A 24,923-nucleotide genomic window follows, 5' to 3' on the forward strand; every position below is an offset into this window, starting at 1 on the left:
CAACATATCGATCTTTACTTCCCCAAAGACGACCTGCATTAAGGTCTCATTCACACATGTTGAAACGAATGACAACAAACGTACACTTTTGATGCATTTTGGTGAAGCATTTTTATCAATAAAACATATTGAGTTACGATATTAGAAATCAATGCTATAAAAAAAAAAAAAACTGTAATTTTATTAAAAAAACATTATCCATTTTTCGAGGCATTGCCTAACAGACCAGGGCACCAGAAGAGGATAGCAATATAGATTGTAAACGTGCTAAACAAAAAGCATCTGGATAGGTCATCACGGGTCCGTATTCAGTAAACCCATCGTATGTTACACTACTATACTAAATTATGGTCAATGTTTCCTTAAATTTTAAAATTTGTCACTAACTTTAGTTTTCTCCATTTTAAATAAAAAGATTATTATTTAATTGTTGATCTACAAATTAAATTGTGTAAAATAGAACATTAAACAAAAAACACGCATTAAATGAAGACACTAATCAATGGGTGAAAGCAATTTAAGAAGTAATTTGGAATCAAGTAAACTAATTTTAATGGAATATTTTGAAAATGATGTTCAGTATATATATATTTTTTAAATCTATCAAACTAAATAATCCCGTAATATGGAGTGTATAACACTTAGAAAATTATAAAATTACACTAGTATTTCATTTGATACATTCAGAGATTTATTATTTAGGAAGGTAACCAGAGGATTTGTAATGAACATAGTACTGTAATAGAAGTCTTGATGACCATATTCATTAATATCTCACAGTAAAAAATTAATAAATAATAGACAAAACTAGAATTTATTTTATTTAAAAAATAAATGAATAAAAGTTATATTGTTTACTTCTTGGATTATAGTACTTGGGTCTATTAAAAGCTGGTATAGTACTGTATGTTGCTTTTATGAATTTTACTGACTAAAAATATGTGCTATTTTAGGCGTATAATACCGTAGTACATTATAGCTAAATTAAAGAAAAAAAAATCTAAAATCACCATATAGTTATTGTAAAGGGTTTTAGCAGTGCATTTATTGCAAATCATACATACTAGACATACATACTAGACCGCAAACAAATCAATTTATGAGGAAAGTCCTAATTAGAGGTGTGCAAATCATTTGATTAGATAAAGGTGACTACAGCAGGGATACGTTTAGGTGTCCGGTTGGTTAATGAACTTTAGTCTGACAGTAGATACTCTCCATAGGTACACATACATTTTTTTTTTTAATATAAAACAAAATGAGGTTTTCTAAGAAACTTTAATTGCAAAGGACCATTATAGTTGATTTTACGTTTATGGTAAATTGTGCATTCCACCTTCTTGTCTACACAAGGAAAAGTCACCTATTTTCTGGATCGAACTATTACTCATGAGAAGGTCATTACTGAACTGATGGGTAAAAAGTGCCTTGTGCCTCGGTGATGCCAAAAAACGAAAGGGTAAATACTGGTTCAATGCTCATAACAGTTGTTTCCATTGTAAGTACGAGGCCAGATTTTGACCTTTCCTGAAAGCAACAAGGAAATCTAAATATAATTTATCTGCACGCACACACACACACACACACATAAATGTATATATACATAGATACATACATACAATCTTAGCGTTCTTCATCCTCCTGTCTATTCTAATATATATATATATATATATATATATATATATATATATATATATATATATATATATATATATATATATATATATATATTCATATATACAGAACTGCAAACTTTCAACAGCAGGGCCCTCCATCCTCTTCTCATCTTGCAGATCAATGTGACCTGATCTTTCCTTCTACATATTCTCTATGCTGCCTGATATTACACCTTATTCTATATTATAATCCATGCTCAAACTTAGACGCTGTTTCTAGCTGGTATAGTTCCTGCATGTCCTCTGTTCCATCACCCAATTAAAAAAATAATTATATATATATATATATATATATATATATATATCATACACACATATATACTAACACCCTCGCATATCTACACATGTATTATTTAATATATGCATGTCTATATAATTAAATTAATCAAATACACGTGCCACATGTGTAGGCAAAAGGCGACATACTTTGGCCCAAACGTATCAAGCTTCAAAAAGTGATAAAATGGAGAGTGATAAACAGCCAGCCAATCAGCTCCTACCTGCCTTGTCACAGGCTGTGTTTGAAAATGTCAGGCAGGAGCTGATTGGCTGGCTGTTTATCACTCTCCACTTTATCACTTTTCAAAGTTTGATACAGCTGGTCCTTAAGTGGTAAATTAAAATCATACATTTAAGGTTACAATAAGAAGCTTATCCGGATGTAGCAGGTAAAACAAAACAAATCCTCAAACATTCCAACCAGAGGAGTACCTCAATGCGCTTCATCCATTAAAATTGACAGGACTTTATCGAGAGGATTTATAAATGAACCTATAGATTGTAAGCTTCTGAGCAGGGCCCTCCTACCTCTGACTATATCACTGTTTCCAATTGTAGAGCACAATGGAATTTGCTGCGCTATAGAAGAAACTTTATATAGAAATATATGTATTACACATGAATACAGTTATCACACAAAGCAGATAATGAAAGGGAGCAAGGGGAGCGTAGTCAGAAAGATGGGACGATTTGTTGCTTTCTGTTTTCCAATGTATATTTTACTAAACAAACAGATCAGTGCCAGGAGAGAGTTGCACAGAATGGTGGGGAGCGGGAGGACATTTACGGAATATTAATTCTACCTGTTAATAATTGATGTAGTCATTTTGAATCTTTCTGCATAGAACACCATGTGTGAGTAGATTGCATTAACACTGCTTAAACAATTCAACTTGTCAGAATGGCCATCTCCATTTTTTATATATTTGCAGTATTTTCTCCCTCGAAACAGTAATAATGGCAAAATAAATATGTGCCTCTATTTTATAATCACTAAACATTAATGAATATTTTATATCTTTTTAAATCTCATTGTTTAATTTAAAAGGGTGAAATTAAGTCCCCTTCCAGCAATGTGCCAATTATCTTCAGATCAAACAAGAACCCGGCCATTATACTAGGTTCTTGTTTATATTTCAGAAGCTAATTTGGAGTTGCAGAATAGCCTGGCAGTGTTGAACATGACGAACGATGCCCGATGTTGCCACCTAGTGCACAAAATCAGTATAGCATATAAGTAAGATACAAAATTCTAAGCAATTATTTCATAAATTAAAAAATTATCAAAATTGCTATTTTTATAAAAAGGCGTGTGGCGGCAAACATACAACGTTAATATTTTTTTTTTTTTTTTTAATACGGATCATACTCATGAGAGCTTTTCATATGGGATGGTACTCAATCCCGGGCTAAATTTTACGCCTGGCGAAAAATCATCAATTATCGCCAGTTTTAGGGTGAATTTGAATCACCCTATTCAATCCCTGTGCCGATTTTTCGGTGGGCAAATGAAATCCTAAAAAGGCGAGACCACATGGATCAGGGAATTTGCCACTAATTTACATGGTTTGGGCAAATTTGCATCCTTTTCCGTCCATGCCGATTCACCCCCCAAAAAAGTGAAATAGGCGAAAAGGCGAAAAACTTACTAAAAAATGGGCAAAAACACCACTTATGGTCTTCGGATAGGGATGCCATTTTGGTACTCTTTACCTAGAAGGGCGCCCATCGCATGCACTAAAAAATCGCATGCGATGCGACCTACGCGATGCCCGCGATTTCCCATAGGGAACAATGTTAAATGTCCCAATTGACCCGATTTTCCTGTTCAATGTCTCAATTGACCCGATTTTTCCATAGGAAACAATGTTAAATGGCCCACAGAGGCCAAATAGGCACCCTGAAGTGTGAAATGGCACCCCCAAAATTGTTAACGCCACCCCACGATCAACGTGAACCCGAAGTGTGGCGAGCGCAGCGAGCCTGCGAGGGGCGGCGTTACGCGTCCTATGACCTTTTCATACCCCCACTATCCACGTCGGCGTGGAGTTGAGAATAGAAAGTGTGGAGAGCGCAGCGAGCCACCGAGCCCGAAGCGTGGCGAGTGTACGCGGATACCTTCACAGGTATCCGCGTCCCCTCGCGGGCTTCACAGCTGTCCGCGTCCGCTCGCCACGCTTCGGGCTCAGTGGCTCGCTGCGCTCGCCACACTTTCTGTTCTCAACTCCACGCCGACGTGGATAGTGGGGGTATGAAAAGGTCGTAGGACGCGTACCGCTGCGCTCGCCACACTTCGGGTTCACGTTGATCGTGGGGTGGCGTTAACAATTGTGGGGGCCATTTCATACTTCAGGGTGCCTATTTGGCCTCTGTGGCCCATTTAACATTGTTTCCTATGGAAAATCGGGTCAATTGAGACATTGAACAGGAAAATCGGGTCAATTGGGACATTTAACATTGTTCCCTATGGGAAACCGACGCGATTTTTTTTTACTTACGATGCCCACGATCAAAATCGTGGGCGCCCTTCTAGGTAAAGAGTACCGCCATTTTTTCCTCCGGGATTCAATACCCCCATGAAGGGGAAACTCATCACCATAGACTCAAATCTTTAGTGGGTGTGGATCATGGGACAGACTGTAATTAGAGATCTACATGTACATGGTCGACACTGGAATAAGATCTACACAAGCTAAAAGCGGACACTGAAAAAGTCGAAAATAATGTTTTCACTTTTTGGGTGTAAAATGCCGAACCATGAGCATGTCAGGAGCCAAATGATAGGTTGAGACCGTATGGTCACTATGTACAAGTTCAACATAAAAATAACAGTCAACATGGCATTGATCGACACATAAAAAGGTAAAAAATGGGTTTTCATGTTTTTTTTTCTTTTGTTTAACTCTTGTAAACTTTACGATCCATGTGGACTACGATTAGGAAGGGGAAAGTGTGCGGATACGGACACAAAGAAAGTGAAACACATGTCAACCTTACCATGTGTTGACCCTATATGGTCCATACCCTATCGCGTGGACCCCAATAATTCTACGATTGCACTCACCATGCTGCGCTCGGCACACTTTAACATTCACAATCAGCGTCCACGTGGATGGTAAAGAAAGAATGAGTACAAAAAATGTAAAAGATGGTGAAAAACCCATGGCAACCTCTTTGTGTGTCTCTACCATAGCCATGTCGACTTTTTGCTTGTGTAATCCTGTCATCTATGTTGAACCTTGTGCATGTTGATTTACCGTCCGTCAATCTGTCGACCTATGAACCATATCCCATTTCCGTTTGGCTGCCTTCTAGACAGAAAATAGAAGGAGGTCTGACAGACGCAGAGGGAGCACTGAGTACTGCTAGAATGAGCATTGGGTCATATTAGGTCGATATGCATTGGGTTGACCAGTGAAAGTTGACCAGTGAAGGTCGACATGGTTAAGTCGACACGGTTAAGCTTGACATGGTTCAAAGACAGTTTTTCACGTTGTTGTTTTTTTTACTCCTGAATGTTGACATAGTTGACATGGACACCATCAAAGTGTTCCGCTGCACTCCCAATGCTTCGGGCACACTATTGTATTATCCCCTCCACGCCCTAGTGCACGGGTGTCAAACACCAAGCCTTCACCTTTTATTCTCGCTTCTTTTTTTAAGATCCTGAGATAGCACAGGGGGCAGTGTGTCCCATGAGATGCATGAGAGCTACCAGAAGCTCTGTGACTCCTACATCATGCCGCACGTCTGACGGCTTGCACTACTACTGCATGGAGTAGCAGCCAATCAGGGCGTGCATCCAGATGGAGTTGTGGAACTTGTGTGACGTCACTCTCCCTTCAATCAGCTCACGTAGCCGGAGCTGCGGGGTTGGTGCTGGGAAATGCTGGGACTGGGACGTCACGCAGCTGGCGATCCGCGCTGGTAGTAGCGGATGGGAGCAATGGAAGTATGTGATTGGTCGCTACTACCGCTGGATTCCATGTGGTAATCGTGTGTGCGAGGCGGCTGACTGGAATAGGTTAGTAGTGTCAAGCTCGGGCTGGTCGCTGTACATGGGGATCTGTCACTGAGGGTGACGTTTACACACCAGGCCTTGCTCTCCTCCTAACTTGACTTCAAGGCCAAACAGTGTTCAGGTTGACTGAGCCACTTAAGACGTGTTAGGATAGCTATGTGACCATTTCCAGCTTTCTCAAAATCCAAGCAGCTCATATTAGCCCAATAAGTCATTTTCAGGTCCCCAATCTCCCCTATCAGGAAGGAATATCTTTCCTGAGAACTTTCTCAAGTATTATCCAGGTAACTCCTCCCAAAATCATTTTTCAAAAAATTGTACATTTGAATATCTACTTGTCATTATTCTGACTATGTTTCTGCTTTCAGAGCTCGTTATTACTTACATTATTACAAAAAACAGTAATAATTGAATGCAGTGACAATAATATATGATAATAAAGTGGAAACATAGTCCTACAGATACAACCGGCCCTTTGAGGGTGACCAAACTGCTGATGCGGCCCCCGATGAATTTGAGTTTGACACCCCTGATCTAGTGGATAGTAGAGCATGAAATGCCTCCTGTCAGCACAAAACCATGAAAAACTTTCGTCGGCCTTTTGGCCGTCGACCTAATGCTTTTGTTGACCTTCCAAACCTGTCGACTTGTTTCGTGTGTAAACTTAAGCCGTGACAACATTCAGTGGGCAACCTCATAACTGTATACCGCTAGGATACACCATTATCTATCCACAGTACAGAGACTCCCATGTTAATAGTGGGAGTCTATAGTGAAGATCCACAACCTCTGTAGCATCTAACTTAATTCATATATAAAGATACATTGCTATCAAATTAGGATCAGTCTCGCCCAGGGCCCAGGTTTTGTATCTTGTCTTGGAAATGCGGTTTTCAATTACAGTAACAAGCTGTAGACTTTCTTTCTTATCCATGTCTTTATAGCAGCAGTCAGTTCGGTGTATTGTTTTTTGTCTGATAAACGTTCCCATGGACATCTGATGTCCGGTAACACGGCAATTTTTATTAAAATCTAGATAAAGTTTAGGAGCCAGACAAACTTAAAATAGGGACAGTGCGAGCCAAAGGCGCACACCAAAATGTAAACTGTAATGCCTATTACATATATGTCACACACCCATTACACATTATACCACATGTCCAAATGCCCATCACACGTTATGTCACACACCATAATACCCATTACATATTATACCACACGCCATAATGCCAATTACATACACCAAACGCTGTAATGACGATTACACATTATAGCAAACCAGGGTTGGCTCCAGAAGAAAATTACAGGGGAGCACCCCTTCCCAGCCCTCATAAGTGGCCACCTAACTGCTTCCCCCACCACCACCACCACCACCACCAAGAAGCAGCCTCCTAAATGACTTCACCCAGCAGCAGCCTCCTGCCCCCCCCCCCCCCACACACACACACTCAACAGCAGCCTCCAAACCGTACACCCCTCACCTACAGCTCAGTAGTGTTCATGCGGCTCCAATGTACCACAAGCCTGACTGCACGGTAATTAGTATATGCTGCTGCCCTAAATTAATAAGTCTTCAGAGATGACGGGGGGACACACCGTATCAGATCAAGTCCGCAAACTGCTATTTCAAAACTTGAGGAAACTCGTGATCCAACAGCCAATCAGGAGCTACCACTGCACCTGCTCCTGTTTGGCTGGCGAACTGCTCCGATCGGCTGGTGAGCAGCCTCAAGTTTTGAAATAGCAGCACGACGGACCTGTTCTGATACAGCCGGAGCCATGTTGGCTGTCCACCGCTCTGCCCAGCATTAGCACATGCCACCACTGACTCTTCCTGGTATGATCTGCTTCCTGGCAAATCTGGTCGCCAGGAAGCAGAATCTGGTTGCCGTGGCGACCTGGCGCCCGGGTTTTGTCAAGCCGTTTGTTACACAATTAGTGTTCCTATCTGAATGAGAAATGCTGCTGAGGTGCAGTATTTGAATGCCCTGCCAATCATGTACACACGCCATTTGTGGACAACATTGGCTCATCGGGGCCTATGGATGCCAGGAGCGGATGCGATTGGCTTGTCACTTACTGTTGGCCCAGAATCTATGTACGCACTCTGCAACCATGTGACAGGCTGATTGCCTTACTATTGAACACCTTGCTTAAGTGACACTCTAGAAACAATTTAATCCACTGCAGATATCCCAAGCAATGCACTCTCATATCCCAGGGTAAGAAAAAATAAAAAATTCAAATTATATTATTTACAGAAATGCATAGTTAAAGAGCACTGAGGGCCTTATTCTGATCGGTGCGGCCAGGACCGTGCGTGCGAAACCCAGCCTTCCATACGGATCGCCAACTCCATCCGTACGCGGTAAGAAGCTGGCCGAACGGACCGCACGTGTATTTTTCACGGAATACGCCTCCTCCATCTCAGGGAACCTCCCCCATCATTCGATGTTTGCAGACCATCGAATGCAGGACCGAGTGGTCCACCAGCTCCCGCAACCTCAGACCACACGGACATTTTTCCGTGCAAAAGCAGGGATCTGGGCGGGCCAGCTGACATCCGGCGATGTCATATGTCTGCCCCCTACACGTGCGTCACGACTGCATTACCATACGTACGCCCAGCGTTCGCATGGGAACGCCCATGAAACGCGGGGCGTATGCATATGGTAATGAGCCCAAATAGCCCTTCACGCCCCTCTCCACCCCCTGTTCGGAGTGTTCACATTTCATGCGGGATTTGGCCGTACGCCCCGCTCGCACATGCGCAGAGACGCCTCTGCACATGCGTAGACACAAAACATCGGCGGCACGAACGCATGCGGATATTAGCGCACCAACCAGAATAAGGGCCTGAATGAAGCCAGAATGAACAAGTCGACTTGGTTTCGTGTCCCCACACATAGCTCACTTCACTCACCATGCTTCTAGGACACTCTTCTCAAATTGACTGCACTACCAACACCATCAATCCCATTTTACTGGATTTCTACAAGTCCGCCAATATATAATTCCAGCAAGAGGTCATTAGAAGGTAGTAGACTTAACGAGAAATTCAACCATGTCTGTTCTGGTTTACTGCCGATAAATAGGGTGCGAGAATTTTTTGGGAGAATTTTTTTTTAAAGCGGCAATCTATTACATGGCAAAATCAACATGGTTTTTCAGTTTCCCCCAAAAATTTTACTTTCTGATTCTCACATCCTAGTACATGCAACTTCATGTGTGGTCTCTATAAAATAGCGGTAGCGGCCTTGTACTTTCTGAGTCTGTCTCCATCCCCCCATCTGCATCCAGACCAGGCCCGGAAATGCCATTTATAAAAACTAGACATGATTTAGTACCAGTTTACCTCCAAATGAATTGGGGGAACATCAAATTCCTAAAAGCCTTTAAGGTGCCCATACACTAGTAAGATTTATCTTCAGATCTGGCTGGTTGGAACAAATACATATGGATCAGTGACAGTTTGTCAGTTTTCCAGCATTTCCAAGCAAATGGTCAACTGTCATTTGCTCTCATCCATAACCATGTTTTTGTTCCAACCGGACAGATCTGCAGATAAATCTGCATGTGTATGGCCACCTTTACACTAAAAAAGCATTAGATGCACATCTGCAAGTAGAAGGTTCCTAGACTCCATCTGCTTGTACATAGTACCCAAACGTTCATGAATGCAGGAGACCGGCGATAACTTTGGGGGTAAGTTGCTGTGATACTTAATCATTTATCCAGACTGCTTTATTCAATTTGCAAGGATTGTTAGAGTTAATGTAGTAGCCATCTTTTGGCCACACTCCTCTCACCTCCTGTATTGTGCAGCTCCCAGAGAATTGCAGGTTGTATTCCTTCTGGACCTCCCGGTGGGTGATGATCAGCATGTAGTTCTGGTTTAATGACTCCTGTGTAGAGCTGAGGGGACGGAAATAGAGACAGTAAGTCAGCACAGACATGTAGCGGCAAGTTTCATCAGCACCATGTTCCCTCTGGGATAGCCAGGGCTGCACCCAGGCAAGTCTGGGCACAGAGCTGCTACAGTACTGACCAAATATACACTCTGTGTCCTGTGAGCCTGCTACTTGACAGACACATAGACAACACTCACATAATTATTAGGGCTAATTTGTTAAACACGTATATACAGCATTGCAAAAGGGACCTGGCCCAAACAAAGCCACCCACACAGTGCTAGAACATGTCACCATAGAGAAGAAGAGTATCTAGCCAGTTACGGTAATGAAAAATATTGTATGCACTGGAATTGCTCGGTCAGGCGCCATCTAGTGGCCGCTGATTAACAAAACATATGAAATCCTATGATTAGTCTTTTATTATAATTTTTTTTAATCTTAATGCAAATCCTATATATTATAGAGATATAGATAGAACTAGAGATATCTATCTATCTATATACACACACACACACACACACACACACACACAGGTTGAACACCGATTATCCGGCATCCTCGGTTCCGGCACTGAGCCGGATTTGCTGGATCATCGGTGATACCATTTTAAAGCACCGGGACCCCCGCAGCCTGGCTCGCTCCTCTGCCACACCACTCACAGCTTGTCTCCGGCTCACAGGACATTCCAGCTCTTTCAGAGTGTATCAGTCCCCGCAGTGTGACGCCCCCTGCATCCCAATACCCTCCCACTGTAGTGTTCCCTCTAAGCTTTTGCAGGGTGCAGCACCCTGCCTGTTTTTAAAACCTCAAAATGCACCCTTCCCTTTTTGTGTGTGGCACTGTGAACCTTTGCGCTGCCCCCTGACATCCCGCTGAGATCTTGTGTGCCATCATGTGTAATGGGATTTACGGTGTATACCATCATGTGTAATGGGTATTATGGTGTGTGGTATAATATGTAAGAGGAATTACAGTGTGTTCCATAATGTGTAATTGTCATTACGACAGAATATGTAATGGGCATAGCAGAGTATGACAATGTTTAATGGGTGTAATCCTAGTGCAGTGTGACATTATATATGGGGTTTTTTTTGTAATGTAAGTTTCTATTATAAAATGTGTCCTCCCTATTGAATAAAGTGCTCTGTCCTGTGGTCACGCCCTGCCCTAAAAAAATCCTAGAGTGAACACTACACTGCCTTCCCATGGTCCCCTCCACGTCTTAAAACTTAACAATACTAACTTACCCCCAGCACCTGATGTGTCCGGATTAAAGGAGGTTCCGTACACTAGTGTCCATTTGTGTGTCTCCGAAACACTGCCATCTGATGGCAGCGAGAGAAACTACTTCTCTTACTCTCTCACACATGCGCAAACTCAGAGGCAATCACGAGGTAGCAGACTAGCCTTTAAAGCTTCAAGCTGGAGATTATAATATTATATACATACGTACATACATACATACATACAGTTCATTCTAGCACCCACCATCTTTGAAAACCTATGCAGTTTTTGTTCCGTGCCTGGGGTGTCGCTGTCTGCTGTGGTGTTTCTAGCACAGGTCTGGTTTGCATATCAGTGCTGATATACAGACCACACTGGAAGCACTAGAAGCACTACAGCAGACTGCGACACCCCAGGCAAGGAAGAGGAACTGCATAGGTTTTCAAAGATAGCGTGTGCTAGAATGAACACTATACATACATATATGCGCATTATGGTGCATACGCAATAATGTGTGTATTTGGCATAACAGATTAAACTCTACCAGTGGAATACTAATTTATCACACATTTTGGGAGCCAAACCATTGCTTAGGAACCTTCACTAGAAACTCCTGTGAACTATTTAATTGTGTTCTAATAATGACAAGTGCAGGCCACAACACGGCTGCCTACTCTCTGTGCCGACAACTCCACTAACATACAGCGTCTTCCTTGCGACCTTTAAAAAGCAATTTCAGATTATAGAGAACTTTCCATGTTCCAAATCTCTGAAAATTTACTTGAGACTGTGCGTGTCTCGTACGCAACACTTCCTTGCGTTATTTGTCCTATTTTTTTTTTTTTTTTTATTTCAGTACCTTGGGATTTTAAATTAAACACTGCTAAAGCCGTCAATTAAATTTCCAGTTTTTAAGCTTTCAGATTTATACTGGCTCATGTCAGCGACGGATCCCATTTACAGTAATTACAGCTTATTTACATTAACAGAAAATAAGAAATCAATATGTAGATGTAATGTTTGTTGTAGCTAATGCTCAAGGAGCTTTTTACATTTGCTGCAAGCAGCCGTCACTTAAAAACCTGGAAAGTATGTAAATCTCCAGAGCCTGTGTGCGGCGGAATCACGCCAAGCACCGTCTCGCAGATGGAAAGCAAATACAGAACACTAATCTCAGAGATGGCCTGGGACATAGACTATGACTTAAATTATACTGCAACAATTCAAAGGGAAGCTCTCCGCTTTAGAACGACTTTTTCAGTTGTGTATCGCCTGGTTTGAATAAAATCACAAAAAAACCAAAAATACCTCTTGTTTGTAACATACGAATGATTTCGTTTTAAGAATAACGGACGCTGGATTCACAATGAATGTTCCTACCTGCCACACTATATCAAACACTATGGCAAAATATCAGCTGCAAGGGACTACTGGAGAGAGGAGGGGTCAAAAGGGAACGGGGGCGTTTGGAATAAAAAATTAAAAACACATTATATTATACAAATAACTTAAATCTCCAGTAGACTGAGTTCATCAGTTAGAGGGAAGTGAATTTCAATCTAAATGCAAAAAAAAAATAAAAAAAAATAAAAAAACCTATCCTGCCACATGCTACTCTGTTTAGTTATTAATGTGCGCCTCCTAGTGGTGAATGATGGGAATGTGTTCATTGGAATTTCACTCTGCAACAGAGATCATTTATTGTAGTAAGACTACTTTATTTATGGAACATGTTCTCCATTTATTCGGAGAAGACAGTGAAATTTTCGTATTTGATTTGAGTATACAATGGAGCGGTCTAGACACGAAAAGATTTAAAAGCCCCATGATTACCCGGCATTATTAGACACAATCAGGTCTCTGTCCATTACAGGTATCAAAGCTTAGGTAGAGATAAAGTACCAGTTAAACAGCTACTGACCGCAATTTTTCTAGGCTGTGTTATATATGACAGGCACTTTATCTCTCTCCGAGGTTGATAACTGCCCCTAAAGGTGCATACACATGGAACGATCCAGGAAGTGTTCAGACATCATTCACGAGTGTATAAAATCGTTCATAGTGCCTACACACTGAACAATTTGATACACTGCACAAAAGGATTGGTCTATGATCTTCCTGCATGCAGGAAAGATCATAGACCATCAGTAATGATCAGAGGGTACGCGCATCGTTAACGATGCACAGAACTATTTGAATGATTGGTCGTTCCCATTGATCGGGAACTCCCACATTGTCCTTCAAATTGTTCCGTGTGTATGGGGCTTTAGAGTGAGATGTCAAGCAGGAGCAAAACCACGTGCTTCACTCTAAGTGGACTTTATATGGACAGTACTATTTACAGGTATATTCAAACAAATCATAAAACAAGAAAAACAATATTAGATAATAGGGAATAAGCCCTGAAACGGTACTCTTTACCTAGCACGGCGCCCATCGCGGGCATTGAATGCACTAAAAAATCGGGTGCGACGCGACCGACGCGATGCCCGCGATTTCCCATAGGGAACAATGTTAAATGTCTCAATTGACCCGATTTTTCCATAGGAAACAATGTAAAATGGCCCACAGAGGCCAAATAGGCACCCTAAAGTGTGAAATGGCCCCCCAAATTGTTAACGCCACCCCACGATCAACGTAAACCCGAAGCGTGGCGAGCGCGAGTCCGCGAGGGGCGGCGGTACGCGTCCTACGACCTTTTCATACCCCCACTATCCACGCCAGCGTGGAGTTGAGAATAGAATAGTGTGGCGAGCGCAGCGAGCCACCGAGCCCGAAGCGTGGCGAGCGCAGCGAGCCCCGCGAGGGGACGCGGATACCTGTGAAGCCCGCGAAGGGACGCGTTTACCTGTGAAGGTATCCGCGTCCGCTCGCCACGCTTCGGGCTCGGTGGCTCGCTGCGCTCGCCACACTATTCTATTCTCAACTCCACGCTGACGTGGATAGTGGGGGTATGAAAAGGTCGTAGGACGCGTACCGCCGCCCCTCGCGGGCTCGCTACGCTTCGGGTTCACGTTGATCGTGGGGTGGCGTTAACAATTGTGGGGGCCATTTCACACTTTAGGGTGCCTATTTGGCCTCTGTGGGCCATTTAACATTGATTCCTATGGAAAAATCGGGTCAATTGAGGCATTGAACAGTAAAATCGGGTCAATTGAGAAATTTAACATTGATCCCTATGGGAAATCGCGGGCATCGCGTCGCACCCGATTTTTAGTGCATTCAATGCCCGCGATTTTTTTACCTGCGATGCCCACGATCAAAATCGTGGGCGCCGTGCTAGGTAAAGAGTACCCCTGAAACTTTAGCTGGTGCAAAAAAATGGGGGTGGCCTCAAGCTTCCGGCTATTCATTTACAGTCCGTTAATTTGCGGCAGTTATATTTTCTGTATTAATGTATTAACCGTGGGGTAATAAGTTGCCATGGGGAATTGAATCCCCCCCCCCATCTGTTTAATTCAGATGTTGTCGTTTTGAAATATCAGAGAATCATATGTAAATGCAAATTGTACTACAGGTACATAGCCGATCTACCATCATCTGATGGTCCGGCACCTCTTAATCCAGAGACATCGGGTTCAGGGGGAATTTAGGATCTGGGTGGGAATAGAGTGGTAGTGGGAGGGTTTAGAGGGGAGAGTTGGGCTGCCCAGGGGGTGGGGGGTAGCCGTGCCCTGTGAGCTGACATGTGCTGCCAGGGTCTGCTGTAGATTCTACCAGTGATAATCTGGCAGAACGGACTATCTGGCACAGCACTAATTATCGGTTTATGTACCACATTTTCTGTTTTACATGTGCATTGGAGCATCACTTCGAGAACTTATATGGTCTTATATAGATTATCAACATCAGAATGACTAGATGAAACAATCAACATCATGCGTTACAGACGAGACTAGCGCCTATTCACCCCAATTGATAGAAAGTTTGAATAGGCCCTATGGGGCCAGTGCTTTTTCCATCATTTCAATTGGTTCCAGGGTGAAAGCAGGAACAAGCCTCTGGCCGCTCATTACTAACTGAAGACCTACACAGTAAATACTTATACATTACTAAATAACCCTGTCCTTCCACCAAGCTCCATGTCACGTCTACACCTGTTCTGTGCAGGGCCTACTATTACTCCATAGCAAATCAGGGACACATCTTCATATGGACCATTGCACATGCAAGTAAAAGCAAATGATTTATAGAATTAAGGTCTTCCCCTGTAGGTATAAAACTTTTCAGATCAGAAGGACGTGTTACGTAGGGTACACACCAGAACGATTTACCCCAACTACCCGATTTAGGTAAAATCTCGACAGATTGTATGTAAGTTGGGCATGTTTTGAGCCATTTCCGATCAGAATCCGATGCTCGGCCCCGCGGGTCTTTTGCTTGTTTTTCAGATCCTACCTGCAGCAGATAGGATCTGAAGATGACCATTACACTGGGTACAGGTCGCGATCTGATCTGACTCAGATCGTATGCATCATTCTGGTGTGTGTGTACCCAGCATTAGGGTTTGGTAATTGCTGGGAGAGTGTCTGATGCCAGAGTATACAGTAGTTACAGGAAAGCCTGGATGGAATAGCGTTATGCTGTGGGGCTGAAAATCTAAGAGTCCAGATCTTAACCCCATTGAGAACCTCTGGGATGAATTGGCTGCTTTCTAGGCCAACACAACCTCCTTCAGTGTCACAGTTGGTCCCTGTACTGGGGGTCGAATGGCAAAACATGACACCTTATGTTATCCCTGAGCCTGTGGACAAAGAAGGGTGTTCGTAGAAATCATTGCACATGGTGGAACTACAAAGTACTGACATCGATAAAATCTTGGTGATCTATTTGCAGTCAACATCAAACTACAATAGTCTAACACATCTACTACTGCTTTTCTTGCCAGCAGAGAAAAATGCTGTAAAATATTACAGAACTTTATTCTCTGTCCGGTAAGCGCTGGTGCGACATACAAACCTGTGCATTACTCATTCTAACTAAAAAGCCTTTGGAAGTGAGGGATGCCGTGTCAGAAGGTAACCGTGTTACCATAATAAGCTCACATTTGTTATATAAATTCAAATTAAAAAAAATGTTTGCTTGGCAATTTTCACACCAATTTGAAAAAAAAAAATTGGTACTTATGTAATAGCTGGGCTCCCGTTTATCTTATGAGACCGCGTCCGCTCGCCACGCTTCGGGCACGGTGGCTGGCTGCGCTCGCCACACTATATAAAATCAACTCCATGCGTAGTTAGATAGTAGGGGTATGAAAAAATGGGGTGCATTTAACATGGGAGCCCAGATAATACATAAGTACCAAAAAATTGCTTGGCACTCAAAGGGTTAAATCCCTCTGTAAAGTGGTGACATCCTGGTCGGATTTTTATAACCTTGCACAGTTTGCTGTCATCTGCAAAAACCGTCACATTGCTTGCTAAACCATTCCCCTATTTGTCACCTATTTTGAAATATTAATTTAAAGGGTTAACAGCACAATTTCTGATTAAGGAGAAAAGCAAATGTGCTTTCTTTGTAAAAGGCAGAGTTCGGGATTTAGCATCGAAGGAAAGCGAAGGAGGCAGGGATATTACAGGCAGAGAGGACGATGACAGAGAGGATCTGAAGGAAAAGATTACACGATGATGACAGATTAACATATGTGGTGGAATGAACGGAGGCAGCCAATAGTACTGTAATGCTGCACACTGACACGTGTAGCCTTCTGTGTATGATTGATCACAGAATCATCCCAAAGACTGAAAGACGACTTTCACAGCTGTCACGGAATTACTTCTATACAGAGGGATTTAGCACATTACAATACACAAAGAGACATTAAATCCAATAAATGTTTCTGCATTATACTAACACGAATTCCCAATAATTTAGAAGATGCTGAGCTGAGATTTAGAGAGCTGTATTCCCATAACAGTGCATGGTGTATGATTTACAGTGGATCAACTCCCAAGCATTCATCTGTCAACATCACAGAGCTGGCTATTACTGCCCACACACACACAAAAAACAACACCACTTTGAAGCTGTTGTAACCAATGCACAAGGTGGAGCTGATCCATGTCATATACAAGGGGATCTGCATAGCTCTGATTAGATGACAAATAGATTCACAGAAGAAAGACAGAGCAATGTGATTAGCTAAAGCTGCATGAGGGTGTACATAAACCAAAAATGTAACATTCTACATAAAAGTATAGAATACATTACCCTGATTGGCTGGACATAGATGGGATTGGTATCTCTGGGGTGAGGACATAAAGGCTATTGTTTTTTGGCAAGTGAAGGCTCCTTAGGACAGTCTGAAATTAAAAACACAAAATATTAATACAAATCATAATGTACAGTTTTAGCAGTCATACACTGCCGCGGGAACAGTTCATTCCCTCCAAGGGTTAGATTCACTAATACCCCTTTCACAACAGAAAATGCAGGGACTTACCCGGGAATACAGTCCGGGGATCAAGCAGGGACATTCCTGGGGCACCTTTCACACCAGCCTAGTCCCTGCATTTTCTGGTGTGAGGGGGGAGCGGGTGGCCGGGAGCGGGATCCGGGCAGTGGGTGGAGGGCAACGGTGTCCAGGCTGCCGGGTCCAGACTGCAGGGATAAGGGCAGCAGCAGCTGGGAGCTTGTATCGCTATTTGCTGGGCAGCGTTGTGAGATGTGCTACTGCATTTTAAACCATTTTGAAAAGACTGGCCCGATGCTGATTGGCTGGTGAGTGTCTGGCCAGTCTTTTCAAATCCAGTAGCGCTTCACACCCCGCTGCCCAGTAAATAGCGCTACAAGCGACGCTTCCCGGACTCAGCAGATTTCACACCAGCCAGTAACCCAGGCTGCTAGCTAGCAGGGTTGAAATCCTGGCAAATTTTCCCAGGAATTTGGCCCAGGAACCTTGCACACCAGTGCTAGTCATGAGTTGTTCCCGGGGCCAACCCGGGAATTTTTGCTGGTGTTTAAGGGGTATAAAGTGTGGGTCTTTAGAAGTGGAAATGTTGCTCATAACAACCAATCAGATTCTAGCTATTATGGTCTAGAACAGGGGTGGGCAATAATTTCAGCTGGGAGGGGGGCTGCTTCCAGTAAGTGTTCGAGGCCTGCTCTCAGGGAAAAGTGGGTGTGACCATGAAAAGGGGGTGTGGTCACGCAAATGGTGGTGTCCTTAAGTGTAGTGTACCCCTTATACAACACAATAGTAGACCCCTTTATACTTGCCCCTTACACATCATGCCATACAAAATGAGCCAAAATTCACACGGAGGGAGTCAAAATTCACATTATGACACATGGAATAAGCCAAAATGCACGTTATGCAACTGGGATTAAGCCAAAATTCACGTTACGCAACCCGGATTGAGCCCAAATTCACGTTATGGGGAGTGGAGGGGCTGTACTGGGCAGAGTATACACCACGGTGTCAGATATAGCCTATTCTAGAGTTTTAGTCCCGCTGCACTCTCCAAAGGCACAACAGATCACCAGCAGCTGCATGCTTCTCTAGTCAGGGTCGTGGTGCCTGAGCGAGGGGAAGCCAGGAGACGTAGCTGCCTGCCAAAACCTGACTGTGCCCGCCCCGCACAGTATTACTGGGAGTGGGGGAGGGGACGTGGTCAGTAGTGGCGGCTGCCAGCGTGACCGCGTCCCCTCCCACACTCCCAGTAATGCGGGGCAGGGCGGGCGCAGTCGGGCATCAGTGGCGGCACCGCACTTCTTTTAGCCCTGCCGGTTAAATGACAAGCAGCTCAGCTAGTCGGGCCGCTTGTCAATGTGATATAGGTCAGTGCTGCGGGCCAGACCGGAGCAGCTCCCGGGCCGCCTGTTGCCCATTCTTGGTCTAGAAGGTGCTAGACAAATATTAAGTAGAATCTGATTGCATAATTAACGTAGAAGCACCACACCCTATGTCCCATTGTGCAGCACATGAGATGAGAAGACGCGACTATACAAACAAATGCAAGTTAAAAATGCCTAGTGGCTGTAGTTGGGGGCAGATTTACTACCTATGGGGCCCACGCATGTAGCCATGCTAGATCGCGCAGAACGCTTAGCACACAGCGCTGCGCAACAATGTGTCGCTGAGCGATCTGTCAGGGCCAGTGCTCTCCTGTGACAACACTGGCCTAGACACCTGGCATGCTGGATATGAATCACCGGGGCCCACACACACACACACACACACACACACACACACACACACACACACACACACAGTGATGTAGGGCCATTTCCTGAGCTATGTAATTAAATTAAGTAACATAGGTCAGAAAATGGCCTGAGACCGCTACATGTGTAGGCCCCATTATACTAATGCGAGATTCCAGGGGGCTAATGAGGGAAGCCGTGTTGCCAATGGATTTACAGTCACCATTAGTATCTGCACCAGACCCACGCTGGGTGTAAAGCCCCATACACATTTTGAGCCCAAAGTAGCTTGGTCTTTACGTTTTGAGCTGTGCAGCATCGACGTCCGTCAGCCTGTTTAACCGGCCAAGTGAAGCACTGTCTCCTACTAGAAATCCCATCCCATCTTGGGCGGGGTGAAATTCGCGCAGTGCGTCTGCACTGAGCAATTTTTCCGGACTGGGATTTTCACATGTTTGCTCGGTAATAACGCCCAGTGTGCATGCACCTTATGAGATGCATCAGTAACAGGCTTTCCCTCTCCATATGCATGAATCACACAGAGCTATACATACACTCACCGCATAGAGTCGCGGAAGGGGGGTGGGGGGAATTGGGTTAAAAATAGAACCATTATAGTCAGTGACATTAAAAAGTTGCTATTACATTGGAATACACAGACTTTTTATTTATTGCTGATCATTCAAGATCATGGTGCTGGGGCCCCAAATCACACAGCGACGCAACGCGAAGCGCCCCCCCCCCCCCCCCCCCCAAAAAAAAAAAGAAAGTTTATACAAGGATCCTCAAACCGGGACATAAGATTTTGACAGGCAGTCTCCACTGCAAGCCTTTTTCTCCTGTTATCAGAGAGTTTTTGACAAAAGCTTATTGGTTGAAAGGTCATAGGTAAACGCAGGGATGGGGGGGGGGGGGGGGTCCAGTTGCCCAGAAACCCCCCACCTCTTGGCAAGTGCCTTAAATTATGACAATAGCACTGGTGTATACCGTAATATGATCAATAGGGTTGCCAACACATCACGTAGTGTAAAGGACAGAGCGGATCTGAGCCCTCAAACATTGCAATGGACCAGAGAGCAGCTGCCAGGAGGAAGAGATAGGAGCCTTACCATGAAGTGGGAGATTGTGAGCTTAGAAAAGCGGTACTGGTTCTATTATGTTTGTGCATTTATTGATTAAGATATGTTTAACCTTTTTCTGACCACTGATCTTATTTAAATGTTTGAAACAGCCTATACTATAGACCAGGGGTAGCCAACTCCAGTCCTCGAGAGCTACCAACAGTCAAAGTTTTCCAGGTCTCCTCACAGAATCACAAGTATTTTAAAATGTGTTAGTCAGTAATGAGTGCACCTGTGTACCTGCGGTGAGCTGGAAAACGTGTACTGTTGGTAGCTCTCGAGGACTAGAGTTGGCTACCCCTACGATAGACCATTTGTATTGTAAAATATTAATACTGTATTCCATTCAATATCCTGTGTATAAAAAGACCAATTTTCAGGGCTGTTACCACTCCCCCAGACTTATTACAATGCTCTGCAGAGTGGAAGATTTTGGATTACATTCGGAACCCCCCCTCTAAAAATCCTGCGTTTGCCACTGAAGGCTGCATAAGTGCTTCCTTATTACCAATCCTTACCTCACTTCTGACAAACGCTCGACACTTTTACCTAAAGATTTACTAAAGCAATTTTCTTCTCTCTTCAGTAATGTGCCTTGTGTTACACTCTGAATGGGCCGGGATGGAGCAGAGTTTGCTAGAAGGAGGTATGACTGGAGTGAATACAAATGAGAGAGAACCTGGATCCCTTACATTTAACAAACAACATGTTCAGAAAACTCGAGCGTTTTGGGCTGTGTACTAAACAGAACACCAAAATCTCCAGGCTCATGCAGTGACCCCAGTGCTAGGTCAGCACTGTCTCTCATACATTCTGTATTCGGGGACCTCTGCCGTGCCGTGTTTTTCTTTCTTTGGTAACTTAAGACCTGTTCTGGGCAGAGAAGGGAAGACTCCAGGAACAGCTTGCATCTCAGGAGAGAACAGCGCTTTTATTCACTAGCCTGGTGCTATTTAAAGCCTTTGCTTTCCAAAAATAGTCCAACTGTCCGTTCCAATGATAGTTCTGCACACTGAGAGCCTCTGTTCCTCCGCACGCACTGAAGAGCCACTAACTTTGGGAAAGGGGTGGTGAAAGCGCGAAGAGATCATTAACCGATTCACCACTGGACATAATGAGGAGAGACAGAATGTGCCTGTGTATCGGCACAGGGTCTTTCCACTACAGAAGAGCGCATTGCTCTACTCGGCACAAATAAGGGTTAAATAAAATAAAAGACCACCCGGACGTAAGTCAGGCGTGTTGCGGATTCACCTGCACAAAGCCCAATTTTCTTTAACTTGAAAACACCAACATGTTTAATAGGCACTTTCAACTGAGAGAATGGGGTTGGCTTTCAGCTTCAACTCAATGTAGGAGGTGGGTCATGAGAAAGGATGGCCCCTCACTGGCTACATAACTGGTGGGATGTGTACAATAAGCTATAGTCAGGTAGGTAGTCTGAAGACGACATGCTTTTGGATTCATGTATTGTATTCTTCCTACTAGCAGAGATGTTTGGTTAGGCACATTCGCTGCTAACTGCCATGCTACAGGCTGTGGGGCAGATGTATTCACCTGGTGAAGTGATAAAGTGGAAGGTGATGACGCAGCAGCCAGCTCCTGTCATGTTACAGACACATTCAGGAGCTGATAGGCTGGTGCGTTACCACCTTCCACTTTATCACTTCACCAGGCCTGATAAATCTACACCACTTTAAAAATGACAGTTAGGAGCTTGTTGCTGAATACCTTGTCTCCATCCACTTTATCGCTCATCTGAGTTTTAATGCACAGGCCTCCATGCTTGTGTAACTGATAAAGGCATTGGACAAACTGGGTAGTAACAAACCGACAGTATGGGCAGGAGGGCCCTGCTCGCAAGCTTACAATCCATTGTAGATGATCAAGTGTTGAGTTTAGATCAGAGGTACTGGACCTTTTTTTGTGGTTTGGGTCAAGTATTATCTAAGCCAGGCATGTCCAACGTTGGCCCTCCAGATGTTTTGAAACTACACATCCCAGCATACTTTGCAATAGTTTTAGCCTTCTCTAATAGCAAAACTGTGGCAAAGCATGCTGGGATGTGTAGTTTCACAACATCTGGAGGGCCAACGTTGGACATGCCTGATCTAAGCGATAAATTGCAAAGAGGGGGGAGGTAGCCAATTCTGTATTGGTACATCATGAGTCTTTATTTTAGGACCATTTGTGTAATCTATGCTTGTGGTCAGCAAGAATTACATGAAAAGATGACAACAAAAGACGCTGCTGATTTAGGAGCACATTCAATAAGCTGGGCAAGGAAAGGCTATTCAATTAAACAGCCCTTTTCTGTGCCGGAAATCAGGCATTAACACATAGAAAACTCACTACTTACATGTAGACCACAGAATCAATGGGTTTTCCGCACACATTACCACCTGCTGCTGCCTATGCTCATGGACTTTTCCCCGCAGCTTCAGTACACCCTAAGGATTAGTATGTGGGTGAATCCCCACTAACTGAATTCGTCCGGCGCAGTAATGTGCTTTGGTGTACAGGTCAGATCTCTGATCGCCCAGGGTTCCAGTAAGTATTTCTCCACTATACCTAACCCTCCCCTAGTTCCAGAGCTTAACCTCCCCACAACCTAACCCTAATCATCCTGCCTGCAGCCTAAACCAAATGTAAACAGTCCACTTCTAGACATTTTTGACAATGTCGACATGATGTATGTCAACATAAAAAACAGTGCTGTGTTGGCATCCTGCACGTCGACATGGTTACTTTCGATTTATTTTTTGACTACATCCCCTTTCCAACAGCATTGACCTTGTGGTTTGCTCATGGACTTCCTGTTTTAATGGTGAAGGAAATAAATGCAAAATAGGGGACTTTCCAGATCAATATAATTGCAGGACATGCAGTACTCCCTATGGGGCAGATTTATTAAGCTCGTGAAGTGATAAAGTGCCTGGTTTTTATCACCGGCCAATCAGCTCCTAACTGTGAAGTTACAGGCTTGGTTTGAAAAATCAGTTAGGAGCTGATTGGCCGGTGATCAAAACCAGACACAGGGGGCCAGATGTATCAAGCTTCAAAAAGTGATAAAATGGAGAGTGATAAGCAACAAGCCAATCAGCTCACATCTGTTATATTTCAAATCCAACCTGTAACCTGACAGGTAGGAGCTGATTGGCTGGCTGTTTATCACTCTACACTTTATCACTTTTGAAGCTTGATACATCTGACCCATTATCACTTCACCGAGCTTAATAAATCTACTCCTATGTAACCAAAGGGGGTAGCGCAGACAGTATAAGGTTGTTGGGTCGACACACTAAAGGTCGACATGCATTGGCTCGATCACTGAAGGTTGACACCTGAAATAGGACGACGTGCTTAAGGTAGACACAGATAGAAGTTCATCAAGCATTTGGTCGTCGACAGTCAATAGATCGACATGGGTTTTTTTTTGAGCCGACAGTCCAGTAAGGGGGAGTTCTTGCGAGAGGCCTCTTACTTAGCAGCAGCCGGAGCGTGGGAGACTGGGAGTCCTATTCAGCGGCAGCCGCCGGAGCGTGGGAGACTGGGAGTCCTATTCAGCGGCAGCCGCCGGAGCGTGGGAGTCCTATTCAGCGGCAGCCGCCGGAGCGTGGGAGACTGGGAGTCCTATTCAGCGGCAGCCGCCGGAGCGTGGGAGACTGGGAGTCCTATTCAGCGGCAGCCGCCGGAGCGTGGGAGTCCTATTCAGCGGCAGCCGCCGGAGCGTGGGAGACTGGGAGTCCTATTCAGCGGCAGCCGCCGGAGCGTGGGAGTCCTATTCAGCGGCAGCCGCCGGAGCGTGGGAGACTGGGAGTCCTATTCAGCGGCAGCCGCCGGAGCGTGGGAGTCCTATTCAGCGGCAGCCGCCGGAGCGTGGGAGACTGGGAGTCCTATTCAGCGGCAGCCGCCGGAGCGTGGGAGTCCTATTCAGCGGCAGCCGCCGGAGCGTGGGAGACGGGGAGTCCTATTCAGCGGCAGCCGCCGGAGCGTGGGAGATAGGGAGTCCTATTCAGCGGCAGCCGCCGGAGCGTGGGAGACGGGGAGTCCTATTCAGCGGCAGCCGCCGGAGCGTTGGAGACTGGGAGCCTTATTCAGCGGCAGCCACCGGAGCGTTGGAGACTGGGAGCCTTATTCAGCGGCAGCGCCAGAGTGTGGGAGACTGGGAGCCTTATTCAGCGGCAGCCGCCGGAGCGTGGGAGACTGGGAGCCTTATTCAGTGGCAGCCGCTGGAGCGTGGGAGACTGGGAGCCTTATTCAGCGGCAGCCGCCGGAGCGTGGGGGCCAGGGAGCCTTATTCAGCGGCAGCCACCGGAGCGTGGGAGACTGGGAGTCTTATTCAGCGGCAGCCGCCGGAGCGTGGAATACTGAGTCTTATTCAGCGGCAGCCGCCGGAGCGTGGGAGATGGGGAGTCTTATTCAGCGGCAGCCGCCGGAGCGTGGGAGACGGGGAGTCCTATTCAGCGGCAGCCGCCAGAGCGTGGGAGATGGGGAGTCTTATTCAGCGGCAGCCGCCGGAGCGTGGGAGACTGGGAGTCTT

General features: G+C 44.7%; 1 protein-coding gene across 1 annotated transcript in view; it reads right to left on the bottom strand.

The window, feature by feature from the left end:
- FAF1 (Fas associated factor 1) overlaps positions 1 to 24,923 on the bottom strand; it is a 299,655-nt gene that overhangs the window by 171,322 nt on the left and 103,410 nt on the right. Inside the window, exons 6-7 of the mRNA XM_083157375.1 lie at positions 17,325 to 17,416; positions 9,786 to 9,891 (exon numbers count right to left, since the gene is read on the bottom strand). Of these exons, the coding sequence (XP_083013501.1) occupies positions 9,786 to 9,891; positions 17,325 to 17,416 (198 nt within the window). The remainder of the gene's footprint in view (positions 1 to 9,785; positions 9,892 to 17,324; positions 17,417 to 24,923) is intronic.

Source organism: Crinia signifera, chromosome 8, assembly GCF_055691185.1.
Source record: "Crinia signifera chromosome 8, ASM5569118v1, whole genome shotgun sequence".
Classification (NCBI taxonomy): Eukaryota; Metazoa; Chordata; class Amphibia; order Anura; family Myobatrachidae; genus Crinia; species Crinia signifera.